Source organism: Piliocolobus tephrosceles, chromosome 10 (assembly GCF_002776525.5).
Source record: "Piliocolobus tephrosceles isolate RC106 chromosome 10, ASM277652v3, whole genome shotgun sequence".
Taxonomy (NCBI): domain Eukaryota; kingdom Metazoa; phylum Chordata; class Mammalia; order Primates; family Cercopithecidae; genus Piliocolobus; species Piliocolobus tephrosceles.
Window position 1 is genome coordinate 62,132,055 of NC_045443.1, and position 13,950 is coordinate 62,146,004.

The 13,950-nt window shown below is 39.2% G+C and overlaps 1 protein-coding gene across 1 annotated transcript in view; it reads right to left on the minus strand.

The window, feature by feature from the left end:
* Positions 1 to 3,377: 3,377 nt before the first annotated feature.
* Positions 3,378 to 13,950, minus strand: part of WIF1 (WNT inhibitory factor 1) — a 72,093-nt gene continuing 61,520 nt past the window's right edge. Inside the window, exons 8-10 of the mRNA XM_023225138.1 lie at positions 8,781 to 8,876; positions 7,875 to 7,970; positions 3,378 to 4,222 (exon numbers count right to left, since the gene is read on the minus strand). Of these exons, the coding sequence (XP_023080906.1) occupies positions 4,101 to 4,222; positions 7,875 to 7,970; positions 8,781 to 8,876 (314 nt within the window). The 3' untranslated portion in view covers positions 3,378 to 4,100. The remainder of the gene's footprint in view (positions 4,223 to 7,874; positions 7,971 to 8,780; positions 8,877 to 13,950) is intronic.

A 13,950-nucleotide genomic window follows, 5' to 3' on the forward strand; every position in this document is an offset into this window, starting at 1 on the left:
TCTTCTCCTGAGTTATAGGTGGCTTGGGCTCTCTGCTTTCTTCTCACTCTTCTCTCCCAGTCATGCCCCTGATCCAGGCTCAGGACCTGGACTCTCCATTGCCATGTCCTCTGGAGCAGGAAGCTGAGTGCTCACCCTACGGGGAGTCAACTTTCAGTGATCCTTTTGTGGATTTTGTGGATTATTTGTCATCTCATTAGCTTTTTTTTTTTTTTTTTTTTTTTCCATCCCATGGACCTCTAGTTGGTTTGGACTTTCAAGAAAAGTCAGGTAATTTCAAGTCATGCAAGCTGAACATGAGGAGAGAGGCAAATATGTTTCCCAGGAAAAATCCTGCAATGCCAAAGCTCGATGAAAATTACATTTCATTTGTAATTTTTACACTCATCAGTGATAAACCAGTAAACAGGTACAAAATCAGTTTACATTTGGAGTTTACATTAGAATCCTAAAAAATCTTACTGAACACCTGAACACTTTGGTTTATGATGTCTGTTTCCCGTATACAGTTTCTATTTTTTATGTTGAACCATATGGAGGCTCATTTATTCAGTGTGTTTATTAAATTTTTATATTTGCACCACTTGTATAAGCTGCCTAAGAATTTTTGCCACAAAACTCCTTTCTTTAAATAGTCATGTATGTCTTTTTAAAAATTGTATTTCTTTATTTTTTATTGACTTAGGAAATTCTTTTGAAATGGCAATATTTCTTCTTTACCCGATTTAAACATTGCTCACCTTACTATATTCCCTTCTCTTCTGCTACCTTGGTAGAAATGCTTTTATGAAACTATACTTTATAGTGAAGATTTGTGCCTTCTTGAAAAATATGAAAAGAAATAGTCCTCTCTGTTATTACTCTGTCCATAATACTGAGAGCATTGTGTATTACATGACACTCTGACTTCTTTACAAGAACCATAGAAGACATTTCTCTGCTCTCAGTGAGATCTGGCTTAAGACCTATGTTATCTGGGGCCATAACAAGCATATAAATCTAAAATTGTGCCAAAGAGAATAAAATGGCAGATGCCAGAGACTGGGAAACATGGGTGAGGGGAGAGGGGGAGTGAAGAGAGGTTGGTTATGGGTACAAACATACAGTTAGATAGAAGAAATAAATTCCAATGCTTGACAGCAGACTAGGGTGACTATACTTAGCAACAATATTGTGTATATTTCAAAACAACTAGAAGAGAAGACTTGAAATGGTACCAACACATAAAAATAAATAATAATCCAATTATCCTGACTTGATCATTACACATTCTTTGCATGTAACAAACACTCACATGTGGCCCATAAATATGTAAATTTTGTGTCTATCTATCAATCTATCTAGCTATATCTCAATATGGCAATAAGAACAGAAAGAATTTTAGGCCTAGAGACACATAGTCTGGAATAGTGGATGAGAAGCTGAACTCTGTCAGCATTTTCTTCTTCACCTCTTTTTCATGCAGTTCCTCTATAAATAAATTTGAAACAAATATTTTAAAGATTATCAGCCTGAAGAGATGCCAAAAAAGTAGCATTCCCACAGACCTCCACCTCTTGATCTAGCCCGAATAGAAGTACCTCATGCGGTCTAACTTCTCCTGACAACTAGTTTGTTTTCATATTTATGGTCTTTGGGCCTCCTAACCAACCATGGTTTCCTCTTTGAGGAATGAAGTTAGGACAAAAGGTGCATATGAGCTTCTGCACACTTGTGAGAGATAAGTATATGGTCCATCGCTCACAAGTGTGCAGGAACTCATGTATGCCTTTTGTCCAATCCTCCTTCCTCCACCAATTTTATTGTCTACACTATTTCCTCTTGCCTCATTTTTCCTACTTACTTTATCTTGCCAATGGTATACGTCTGACTTAACTCCTTACGACCTTAACTTTTAAATTCTTGTTTAGAGGCATTTTATGCAGATACTATCCTCCTTTTCATTCTTTGTCTTCTTCTTCCTTCCTTTCCATGTTCTGTTGTATGGTAACTTCACAACAGAAATGACAATGATTTCATATACCATAAAGTCACAATTATTGGCCTTTCTATTTATGTTTTTTCTATTCCCTTTAACATTTCTGGCTTTATAATGCATGTATTAGTACAGTTATCCATGTTAATAAATAGTGGTCATATACAGGACAGTGTGCTCAAAAATGTCTAATGAAATGTGCAGTTCAAATGGTTCAGAGATGACCAACCAAGATTACTGCAGTTGGCCCCTTTGTTTCAGACTAACTTCCCTACCGTTCTATTATTCATCTGTTAGTTAATATAACTACAGTGCTTAGAACAAAGTAAGTACTATACACCTTAGCTATGATTATTATCCTATCACCAAACTTGACTTTCTGACACCATCTTAATCTTCATTATCACAGATTTGGATTTTTACTTACTTAATAGCTTTAGACAAATGAGTTGTTCCCATAGTGGAATCCCAGTGTTGGTTCCCTGGTTCCTAGCCTGCTTTGCCAAGTCTTTGTGATCACAGGCTGACAGGCCAGGCTCTCCCAGTTAGAAGAGAGGTTGCTGTGGTCCTGCACTGCATCAAAAGATGCATTCCCTTGGCCAAAGCCTTTCCCTTGATCCCTTCTGGTCATCAAGTCACCTCTCTACATCACACAACTGATAATGCCACACCCTAGTGGAAGAGAATCTGTAGACATTAGACTGTCTATGAAGTTAAGTCCACATTCCCTTGGGAGAATCACAATAACATAGGCTGGAAAGCTGTTCTCTAGGATTTGTGGAGCTTTGTGTTCTATTGTGTCTGCTGAGATAAAGGAAGGAGGGAGAGCAGCATAGTGTTACACTTTGGAGTCAGATGACACAGATTCAAACCCCGTCCCTGTCACGTGAGATCTTACTGTCTCCAAGCCTCAGTTTCTGATCTGTAAAAGGGCATGATGATAACTTGCCTCATAGAATTGTAAGATAACCCATGTACTATACTTGGGAACTAATAGGGCTGTTTGTTTTTTTGCTAGGCTCCCTCAAATCATGGTACCAATAGGTTTTTTAATACATGGGAGCACTTTTCATTTATAACATTCTGACACTTGAGAAAGTCTTCCACTCAAGGGATATTTAACACATTCTACTTAGTGAGAATGTGAACTATTCTTGAAAGAAATAACAAGCTGAGACCTGACATAAATAGTGTTGCAGGTGGTGACAATAGAGAGCAGTATGGCGTGGCTGGAGTACAGTTAGAGAGCTGGGAGGGAGGGCTGACACTGAAGAGCTAAGGCAAGGGTAGACAAAGGAATAGCTTTGTTTTTTTATGATACTGGAAATATTAACTACCACTAAATTGCAACCAACTTTATTTTCATAAGATAGCATGTGCAAAGATCACCTCCGTGCAACACTCAGAAAACTAAAGCAGCACCTTTATTTTATACATACAAACAGTATAAAATGTTTATTATGTAAGAGCTGTGTTTTGTTTACAATATATTATATTGCTTCAAGCCAATGCAAAAAGTTCATACATTATATTCCCTATTTCATTGTGTTTAGAATATATTATATTGTTTAAATGCCACTTCCACAGTGTAATTTTTTTTTCATACTGAATCTCTGGAATAATGGTAAGGTCAAAATATACTGTATTGAGAGTTTAAAAGTTAAGAGCAATTTTTTTAAAATGTGACAAACATCTAAATATCTGACAAAAAAATCTGAAATGCTGTAACTTCAACAATATTAATGGCTCCATCCAAATTCTTGTGACTTAAACATTTTTGCCCAATTTAACCTTTCGAATGTTCCCCTGCCCCCAGACACCATAAATGCATTGTGATTTTGAAAATATCTGCCAACTACACACTGAAAATTTTAACCTGATCAAATGACATAATATAAAATCTGTCCCAAAGCACTGAAACAAGAAAATCTATACCATCATGCTACAGACGTACTTAGAAAACTTAAAAGGAAGAGTAAATATCAGCTCAGTGATTTATAATGAAGCTAATAAAATTCAGGCCAGTATTCTTAAGTGTAATGAACATTATTTGAACATTCAACACATGAAAGGTTAACAAAGGCTACGAACTTGGTGTAACTTAAAACGTTTCAGATGTCGGAGTTCACCAGATGTAATTGGATTCAGGTGGATCCCGCCGCTCCTCGGCCTTTTTAAGTGAAGGCGTGTGCTGCCTGAGTTGGGTGCCTGCTGGCCTCAGGGCATGTATGAGGCTGGCTCCATACCCTGCAAAATTATTCACAGCTGAAAAGGAAAGAAACTACAAAACCAGGCTCTTCAGATTCATTACTAACCATTCAAATGAAATCCATTTTTGCCTTTTCAACCCAGAGTGAAAAACCACAATGACCACAAAAAGCTACCTGACTGAAGAGATCTCTGTTAAGAGCAACCCATTTTACTAACTCCATGAAACCAGGTTTCTGTTGGATTTCTCGTTCTCTATATATTCTCGCCATGCAGAAACTCTTGATGCAAAATCTGGGTGAATGTGACAGGAAGGACCGTCTCCATCCAAGGGCTGGTAAGGATCTAGCACTGAAATTTTGAATGCAGCTACAGATTTGGTCATTGATCCTTTTCACTGCACTGCAAACCTAACCTAGCTGATATTGATCCAGTTCAATATGACGACCCTATTCTTCATAAAGATCACATGATTGGGTGTGGCTATTGCACTTATAAGACAGGAATTTTGTAAAAATTAAGGACTTCCATTATATGTGTTAGGGAAAAGGTTAAGATTTGAACTGACTCTTCGTTATCAATGGAGATTTACGTTTTGGTCAAGGTGGTCATCTATCTGTTTCCACCTGGGTTGTAAATGGAATGTACTGAGTTACACAACTTCAGACCTCCCTTCTTCCTACTTGGGGTGATGCTCAGGGGTAGTGACTCATTTCTCATTTCCTAAAACTGATCCAAGGCAGCAAATTACACTGTAAAAATCTGCCTCCATCTTCTTGTGCATCAAAGTTAAATTCAGCATTTATTTGTTCCTCGTGTTTTTAAATGCAAACATGCCATTACGCAGCTACCGAGAACAGAATACTTTTTTCCTGAATGTGTTTCTTTGAATTGTCAATATGTAGTCTAGTAGCTCTTGGAGTGGTCAAAACCTGAGCCACCAATGAACTGAAGTAAATCCCTACCATGCTGCTTGGCCTGTGACCTATGAAGCCCAAACCTACCTGTTGGTGAGGATGAGCCTATGCAGGGACGTCTGTCTCCAGTCCTCCTCCTCACCATGATGCCTGGGTCCCTGGACCTCCCAATGTGTCATCCCATTGGGAGTATGTTCTTAGCAGAACTCTATGCCTCAGAGCTTCCTTGTCACCTCCCTCTAATCAAAATAAACCCCCTTCTTTCAGTTCAATTATTTTAGCTAATGTACAAAATGGCTGGGTGACCTCTCCTGGAAAACACGTTTGCATTTGAATTAAGCACCAGGTCATCTTCTTGGCATGCAATGCTTGGATTTGAAGGAGGCACACTGATGGCAGAAGCTTTCAACATCATAATGTCCAAGTGGGGGTGCTATTTGGAGGCTGGCAGACCTGTCAGGAGGGCTCATCTACTACACGAGGGCCCCTAACTTGCCTTCCCTTTAGAAGAATGACTGGGTACATCAGAAGTAACGGTGCCCTTGTTCTCCCCTCTTCATCACTTGTGGGGATCACTGGGACCTGGAAGTGAGTCTTAGAAGACCTTTGTAACTAAGTCCTGGGATGTGTGGTCTGATCTAGGTGTGAGGATTTTTGAAAGTTATTTTGATTCTGAGACAAGCCTCAGGGTTTGTCTCCAGTTAAGGGTGGCATAAGGGCTTTGGTTTACTCTTTTCCAAAATGGTGCTAGAAATATTGAGTCTCCTACAAGTCTTTTAGTCCAAAGAAGATCTCCTTATCAGTATGTCCTAGCAGGGATACCATTCAACCATTCCCACTGTGTGAGAAGCGATTTTCCTGAGGAGCTGCACTGCTTATTAAACTGTGTCCACCTGAAGCCAATTTAATCAACCATCCAGTTAATTCAGTGGAGAAAAAGCATCAAATCAGTGGCTTAGTGTAGTGATATGGTTCAGCTGTGCCCCCACCCAACTCTCATCTTGAATTGTAATCCCCATAATCCCTGTGTGTCAAGGGAGACACCAGGTGGAGGCAATTGAATCATGGGGCTAGTTCCCCTATGCTGTTCTCCTGATAGTGAGTGAGTTTTCGCGAGATCTGATAGTTTTATAAGTGTTTGGCAAGTTCCTTCTATGGTCATTCTCTCGCCTTCCACCTTATGAAGAAGGTACCTGTCTCCCTTTTTCTTCTGCCATGATTGTAAGTTTCCTGAGGCCTCCCTAGCCATATGGAAGTGTGAGTCAAACCTCTTTCCTTTATAGGTTACTCAGTTTCTGGAAGTTCTTTATAGCAGTGTGAGAACAGACACCAACCTACCTTAAAGTAAACAGATGTACAACTACATCTGTTATAGATACATTATTATCTATACATTATATTATAGTTACATTAAACTAATACAATATGAACATTGTAAAATATAAGCAAAACTTAGAAATTAGAAAGATGACCATAAGTATATTAAATGTATATTTATATATATATCAAATTTAAAATATAAAAAATATTTAAAAACTAGTATATTCTTTTAGCACCCCAATGGATAATTTCAACACTCACTGGGTTGCATGCACCAACCTTTGGAGACTACTGATCTAGGAAAACATCTGATATGTGAGTGATTTGTTCAACTTGTATCCATTACTTTGGAGACATAATATGGTAGACACAACCTGGAATTTTGTGAATTTGCTTTTTTAAATTAATTAATTAATTAATTAATTTAATTTTAGAGACAGGGTCTTGCTATGTTGCCCAGGCTGATCTCAAACTCCTGGATTCAAGAAATCCTTTTGCCTCAGTCTCCCAAGTAGCTGGGACTACAGGCATGCGCCACTACTCCCAGCTAGGAATCATGTTTTTGAAGAGTATGGTGTGTGGCTCATGTCTTCCTTTTTTCAAACTAAAGTGGACAGTGGGCCCAAGCTTAGGAGACTGAGTTCTAGCTGCCAGAAATGCTGAAACTGTGTTGTTTTGGTAATTTGCTAATTGACTGTCCCTCCACTCCACAAGGCAGGGCCTTTTTCTGTCTGTGTACTGGTGTGTCCCCAGTGCTTGGATTCATGCTTAGCACAGGAAAGACCACAATCAACACTGAACGAATTTAGCAAGTTTCATTGTGTGTCTAAAATAGGCCAGCTGTTTATCTACATAGCTAGCTCATTTTTGGTAGTAAATTTTGAAAAAAATGTAACTCCATTATAACATCTCTCCCACAGACAACTTTATAAACCTTTTCTTTCCCTCAAAAGAACTCATTTACTTACTATTACCAATACGATTTAAATATTTTAAGAAGCAAAATGCTTCATGTTTTATAATGATACTTGACAAATCATGAATTATAAAATCAGACGCAAGGAGATACTGATTCTACATTTGATTTAAAAATCTTAATTTCATGTGTCATTTCTTTCATAGTTAATATACTGTATTACCCCAAATCAATCTGTATTACTAATTTAGCCTAGAAAATATTTAAGATATTTTACAGATGTGATGTTTTACAAAGATGCATTACTCTTTACACACTAAAGCTTACACTCTAAAGTTTAAAGAGGTGGAGAAGTGTGGGGGAGAAGAGGCAGAGAAGCTGCTTTTAATGAAATGGAAAGCAGGGCTGAGTTATAGGTTGACTGTTAGCCTTTGAAGTCAAGAAACAGAAGTGAAAAGGCTGGCTCTTCTTCTGGTCTCCCACTCACTTTTATTTTTATTTTTTTCCTTGTTTACAACTTTTCATTTCTCCCACTCACTTTTATTGCAGTGTCTTCCATGCCAACCTTCTTGACACTGGCATTTGTTGGGTTCATGGCAGGTTCCATGTGCACCACAGCCAGGCTCGCAGACAGCTAGAATCAAAGGAAATAAAAAGAGTATTTCCTGAGCTTTCCTTTTTCAACAGAATTACATAGTTGCTTTCCTTGCAATTCTTTAGAATGTGTTAGTTTTGGCTTCATCCTCTAATTTTTTTTTCCTAAGTCAGTCTCCAGCCATAAGTTGGTTTTGGACTTTTTGTAAAGTCCAGAGAAGGATCTTTAAGCATGATATTTTTCATTTGCAAAAGACGTTCAGTAGGATTTTGAAACTGCTGGACCATGGAAGTTTATTTTCCTTAAGAAAACACCTGGCTGGGTGCTGTGGCTCATGCCTGTAATCCTAACACTTCGGGAGGCCGAGGTAGGTGGATCACGAGGTCAGGAGTTCAGGACCAGCCTGGCCAAGATGGTGAAACCCCATCTCTACTGAAAAAATACAAAGATTGGCCGGGTGCGGTGGCAGGCACCTGTAGTCCCAGCTACTCAGGAGGCTGAGGCAGGAGAATCAATTAAATCTGGGAGGCGGAGGTTGCAATGGTCCTAGATTGCACCACTGCACTCCAGCCTGGGTGACAGAGTGAGACTCCGTCTCAATAAACAAAACAAAACAAAGAAACCACCTTATAGTTAAAACATTCAGTTGCATGTGTGAGTATCCATTTTTTTACATGCACAGATTTCATACAACGCCTCTGGTCTACATAAGGAAGCATATATGTCAGTGAAGAAAGGTTAACTGTGATGCCCAGGCAACATGCAGTAGGCACAGAATCATGTAGTGAGAGACTCCTGCTAGTTTAACGACCCGTTAGCCCAGATTGGCAATGTGTATGGGGTACTTACGCTTTGAACAGAGGTCTCCCTGGTAACCTTTGGAACACTTACATTTGCTTTTACCAATGCATTTACCTCCATTTCGACAGGGTTGTGGGCATTTGCCTGAAAAAGAGAAGAATGCAACTAAACAAGGAACCTGGTGCTTCATTCAGAGGTAAGTACATTTTTCAGAGGAATTACAAGGCTTTGAGAGGATAAATGCTTTTAAATGGCAATTTTCATTTATTTCAGATCTACTCTGGCTTTTATTTTGTTTGAGTTTTGTTTTTGGAACAGATAGGATAATAGTTTTAACTTATGCTTTTGGATTATAAATGTGTTGCCAAAACGCTGCATTTATGTTCTTTTTTTTTTTTTTTTTTTTTTTTTTTAAGTAAAGACAGGGTTTCATCCTGTTGGTCAGGTTAGTCTCCATCTCCTGACCTCAAGTGATCTGCCCACCTTGGCCTCCCAAAGTGCTGGGATTACAAGCACAAGCCACCATGCCCAATCCAATTACTTTTTAATGAACAGAATAATCTTTTCACTGACTCATAAATACTTGCTAAGATATACTTTACTAAAAGTTATGACATAAAGGGCCCTTTAAATAATCTTTTCTCTGGGTATTGACTTTTGTTTTTTGGTTCTTTTTGAGATGGAATCTTGCTATTTTGCCCAGGCTGGAGTACAGTGGCGGGACCTTGGCTCACTGCATCCTCTGCCTCCTAGGTTCAAGTGATTCTCCTGCCTCATCCTCCAGGGTTGCTGGGAACACAGACATGTGCCACCATGCCCGGCTAATTTTTGTATTTTTAATAGAGACGGGGTTTCACCTTGTTGGCCAAGCTGGTCTCGAACTCCTGACCTCAAGTGATCCTCCTACCTCAACCTCCCAGAATGATGGGATTACAGGCATGAGCCACCATGCGTGGCCGAGTTTTGATTTTTGAATGTCACTTTTTTTGAAAGTGACTCTATACCTGTACCTGATGACAGTCTTTGCCTAGGATTCCCCAGAAAGCAGGACCTGCATGCAGCTAGTTTATTTGGGGAAGTGATTGTAGGAAACAGGAATGGGGGAATGGGAGGAGTGAAACGGAAGGAGGGAAAGGCAACACAAAAGTGTGTTTGTGGGTGGAAAGCAGGAGTATGGGGCCGCTAAGTCGAGGTGCAGTGGCAATGGCTGGTGTGCAAGGCTGGCCAAGAGGCTGTGAGATGTGACACAAAAGGTGCCCAATATCACAGCAATGCATTTTCCTGGAACGTCCTAGGTCCATAATGATACTTCGTAATTTCTTTTTTCTCTTTGCCCAATGAGTATTACGAATGCTTTTCACAGATCTTTGAATCACAGAATTTTAGAGCTGGAGTAAGGCCCTAGGTGTAAAAATCATGTAATAAATTTCTCACTTCTTTCTCCAGAGGCTATTTATTCTCCCTCTGCAATCTATTATTTGCTATCCTAAGTCCTAGCTTCTGAAGAAGTGGAAGATAAGGTACTTTTTACCTAGAGCTGAAACCACATCCTATACCTGGCATATGATGTTTTGAAGACAGCAAGTAGCCCATAGATTTTGGTAGTGGAGGAGTTTGGATTGCTTTTGCTGTTCTTTTTCTTTTATTTTTATTCACTTCAACAGAACACTCATTACAAAGGCTTCTGGGTACATAAGGAGAACTAATGAAAATTTACACTAAACCAACCCGCCTTTCACTCTCTAAGCCCTTCTTTTTATTGCCAAAGAAAGCTGTGAAGGAAGTCAACCCCTATATATTTTACTGACAAGTACTATTTGTGACAAGCAAGAAGTAAATTCTTTATGAAAATCATTCTACTAAAAACATTTTATCTTTTTATTTACCTAAAAGGACTTTCTTCATGTATGAGTAGACCAAAGCAGTATTTAGTCATTGTAGAGACAATATAGACATAACAATATTGGGATGTTAGGGTCTCTCACAAACTTGGAATGCTGTTAGACATTGAGGTTTTTCTGCATAGAGGTGTTCCAGAAACAGGTATTAAAACAAACTTAATAACAGAATATCACCTCTTCATTGACCAAAAGAGGATCCTCTTTTTTTTTTTTTTTTTGGCTAGGTTTGAATACAAGAATACCATTTACCGTTTAGTTAAGATCTCAACTCTCACCCAGAAGAAGGAATATCTAACTCCAAATTTCCACTTGCATCAAAGAAATACCTGACTCCAACATATACACAAAATTGGGTTATCTCACAGTACTCTGCAATGCACCAGGTTTTTTCAAGTGAGCAAGGTATGGGATGATAATTATATGGCAGAAAACACAGAGTACTCATATGTGAACTACTTGGTGGGCCCGAATTTTCTCCTCCTCTATGAGGGGTGAAGTTGGTAACTGGGATAACACAGAAAATGATTGGTGGAGAGAATCCTTTCATTGACTTCAAGAGATTTTTTGTTTTCATGGCAACAGGGAAGTGAGGACCCTTAGATTCACCACAGTCAGGAAGGAGGACATTCTCTTCTGTTGTGTGGCTGTCACACAACAGAAACGTGACTGCAGGAGATGTTAGACATTTGAAAGCCATTACTAGTTCAAAGACTATAAGAGCCAAAATTCATGAAGTTCTGATTGTTTTAAAATTCAGAATACTGGAAATATCTTTAATATTAACTTCTTTTTCCTGAAAATATTTTGCAACCAAATTCTACTCATTAAATAGTGGCAAATTGATTCAGCCTGAGAGATGGCACATTTTTACTTAAGAGACTAAGCCCTGGCTGGGCATGGTGGCTCACGCCTGTAATCCCAGCACTTTGGAAGTCTGAGGTGAGCAGATCACTGGAGGCCAGGAGTTCAAGACCAGCCTGGCCAATATGGTGAAATCCTGTCTCTGCTAAAAATGTAAAAAAATTAGTCAGGCGTGGTGGCAGGCACCTGTAATCCCAGCTATTCGGGAGGCTGTGGCAGAAGAATCGCTTGAACCTGGAAGGCGGAGGTTGCAGAGATCCAAGATGGTGCCACTGCACTCCAGCCTGGGTGACAGAGCTAGACTCCATCTCTAAAGAGAAAGAGAGAGAGAGGGAGAAAGAGACAGAGAGACAGAGAAAGAGAGAGAGAGAGAGAGACAGACTAAGCCCTGCCTGAAGACAAACAGATTTGACTGTTTAGGCTGTTGATATTTTTACTGTAACCAATGGATGAGTCCTTGTAAGAACAATGAAATAAGGTATTGACAAAATAAAGACATTAGATTTCTTCCACCTATGCAATTGTAGGATAACTTAAATTCATGACAGTTTAATGAAGAAAAAAGATAAAAGGGTTTTTAAGTGCCAACAATTGTCACCTCTGGGTTTTAGGATGGTAGGTGATTTTTAACTGTTTTCTCCAATATTCTAAAAATTTTTAACAGAGAACATTTTATATTGAGAACTTTTATAAGAAGAACCCACTCAGTTATTTTTAAAATCCTTTTCTAATTCTTTTCTAATAATCTTTGCATTAGAAGAGGATAATAAATCATTTGGGTAGTCTTTTTAACTGAAGGTTCATTAAAGATTTTTGGGAAATCCATGAGTCTTAGATAACAAGATGAATGTACATATCATCCATCCAGATACTTCTAACCATAGTTTTGTTAACCTACAAGCACATCTCACAATCAACTCGGAATGAAGTTTGAGATGGTATCATTCTTCTTCTTCTTCTTTTTTTTTTTTTTTTGAGGTGGAGTTTTGCTCTTGTCTCCTAGGCTAGAGTGCAGTGGCTCAGCCTTGGCTAACTGCAACCTCTGCCTCCACGGTTCAAGCAATTCTTTTGCCTCAGCCTCCTGAGTAGCTAGGACTACAGGCGCCTGTCACCACACCTGGCTGATTGCTGTGTTTTTAGTAGAGATGGGGTTTTGCCATGTTGGCCAGACTGGTCTCTAACTCCTGACCTCAGGTGATCCGCCTGCCTCAGCCTCTCAAAGTGCTGGGATTATAGGCATGAGCCACTGCACCCAGGTGAGATGGTATCATTCTTGATAGAGGTCAGGAGAAATGAAAATAAAGATGACATCAGAATATACCTTCCATTAAAAAACAAAACAAACAAACAAACAAAAAAATATAGCCAGCAATGAATGAGTGCTGGTGAGGATGTGGAGAAACTGGAACCCTCATACACTGCTGGTGGGAATGTAAAATGATGCAACATTTTGGAAATGTTTGGAAAACAGTCCGGTAGTTCCTCAAAAAAGTTACCATGTGACTCAGCAATTCCACCCCCAGGTAAATATTCCGAAGAAATGGAAACGTCCACACAAACATCTCACACACAGATTTTCATAGCAATATTATTCATAATAGCCCCAAAGTGGAAACAACCCAAATGTCCAACAACTGATAAATAAACAAAATGTAGTAAATCCATAAAGTGGAATATTATTTGGCAATAAAAAGGAATAATGCACTGATATATGCTACACCATGAGTGAGCATTGAAAACATTAGAATGAACCCAGGTGAAAGAAGCCATACAAGAAATGCCACATCTTGTATGATTCCATTTATGTGAAATGTTAAGAATAAGCAAGTCTAGAGACAGAAAGTAGCTTATTGGTTGCCAGGGTCTGGTGGGAGAAGGGAAGAGGGAGTCACTGCTAATAGGTACAGACTTTCTTTTGGGGATGATAACATGTTCTGGAATTTGATAGAGGTGATGGCTACACAATCTTGTGAATAACCTGAATGGTACATTTTAAAATGTTGAATTTTATATGATTGTGACTTATATCTTAATTAAAAATAAGAATACAGGGGCTGGGCACGGTGGCTCAAGCCTGTAATCCCAGCACTTTGGGAGGCCGAGATGGGCGGATCACGAGGTCAGGAGATGGAGACCATCCTGGCTAACACGGTGAAACCCTGTCTCTACTAAAAAATACAAAAAACTAGCTGGGCAAGGTGGCAGGCGCCTGTAGTCCCAGCTACTCAGGAGGCTGAGGCAGGAGAATGGTGTAAACCTGGGAGGCGGAGCTTGCAGTGAGCTGAGATCTGGCCACTGCACTCCAGCCTGGGCGACAGAGCGAGACTCCATCTCAAAGGAAAAAAAAAAAAAAAAAAAGAATACATAATTCAACTATACTTTTTTGTTTCTACACCTTTAGAGGCACTTTTCAACTCAAGACCCATTTCCATATTTTCCTGGTAATGTGGTTGCCA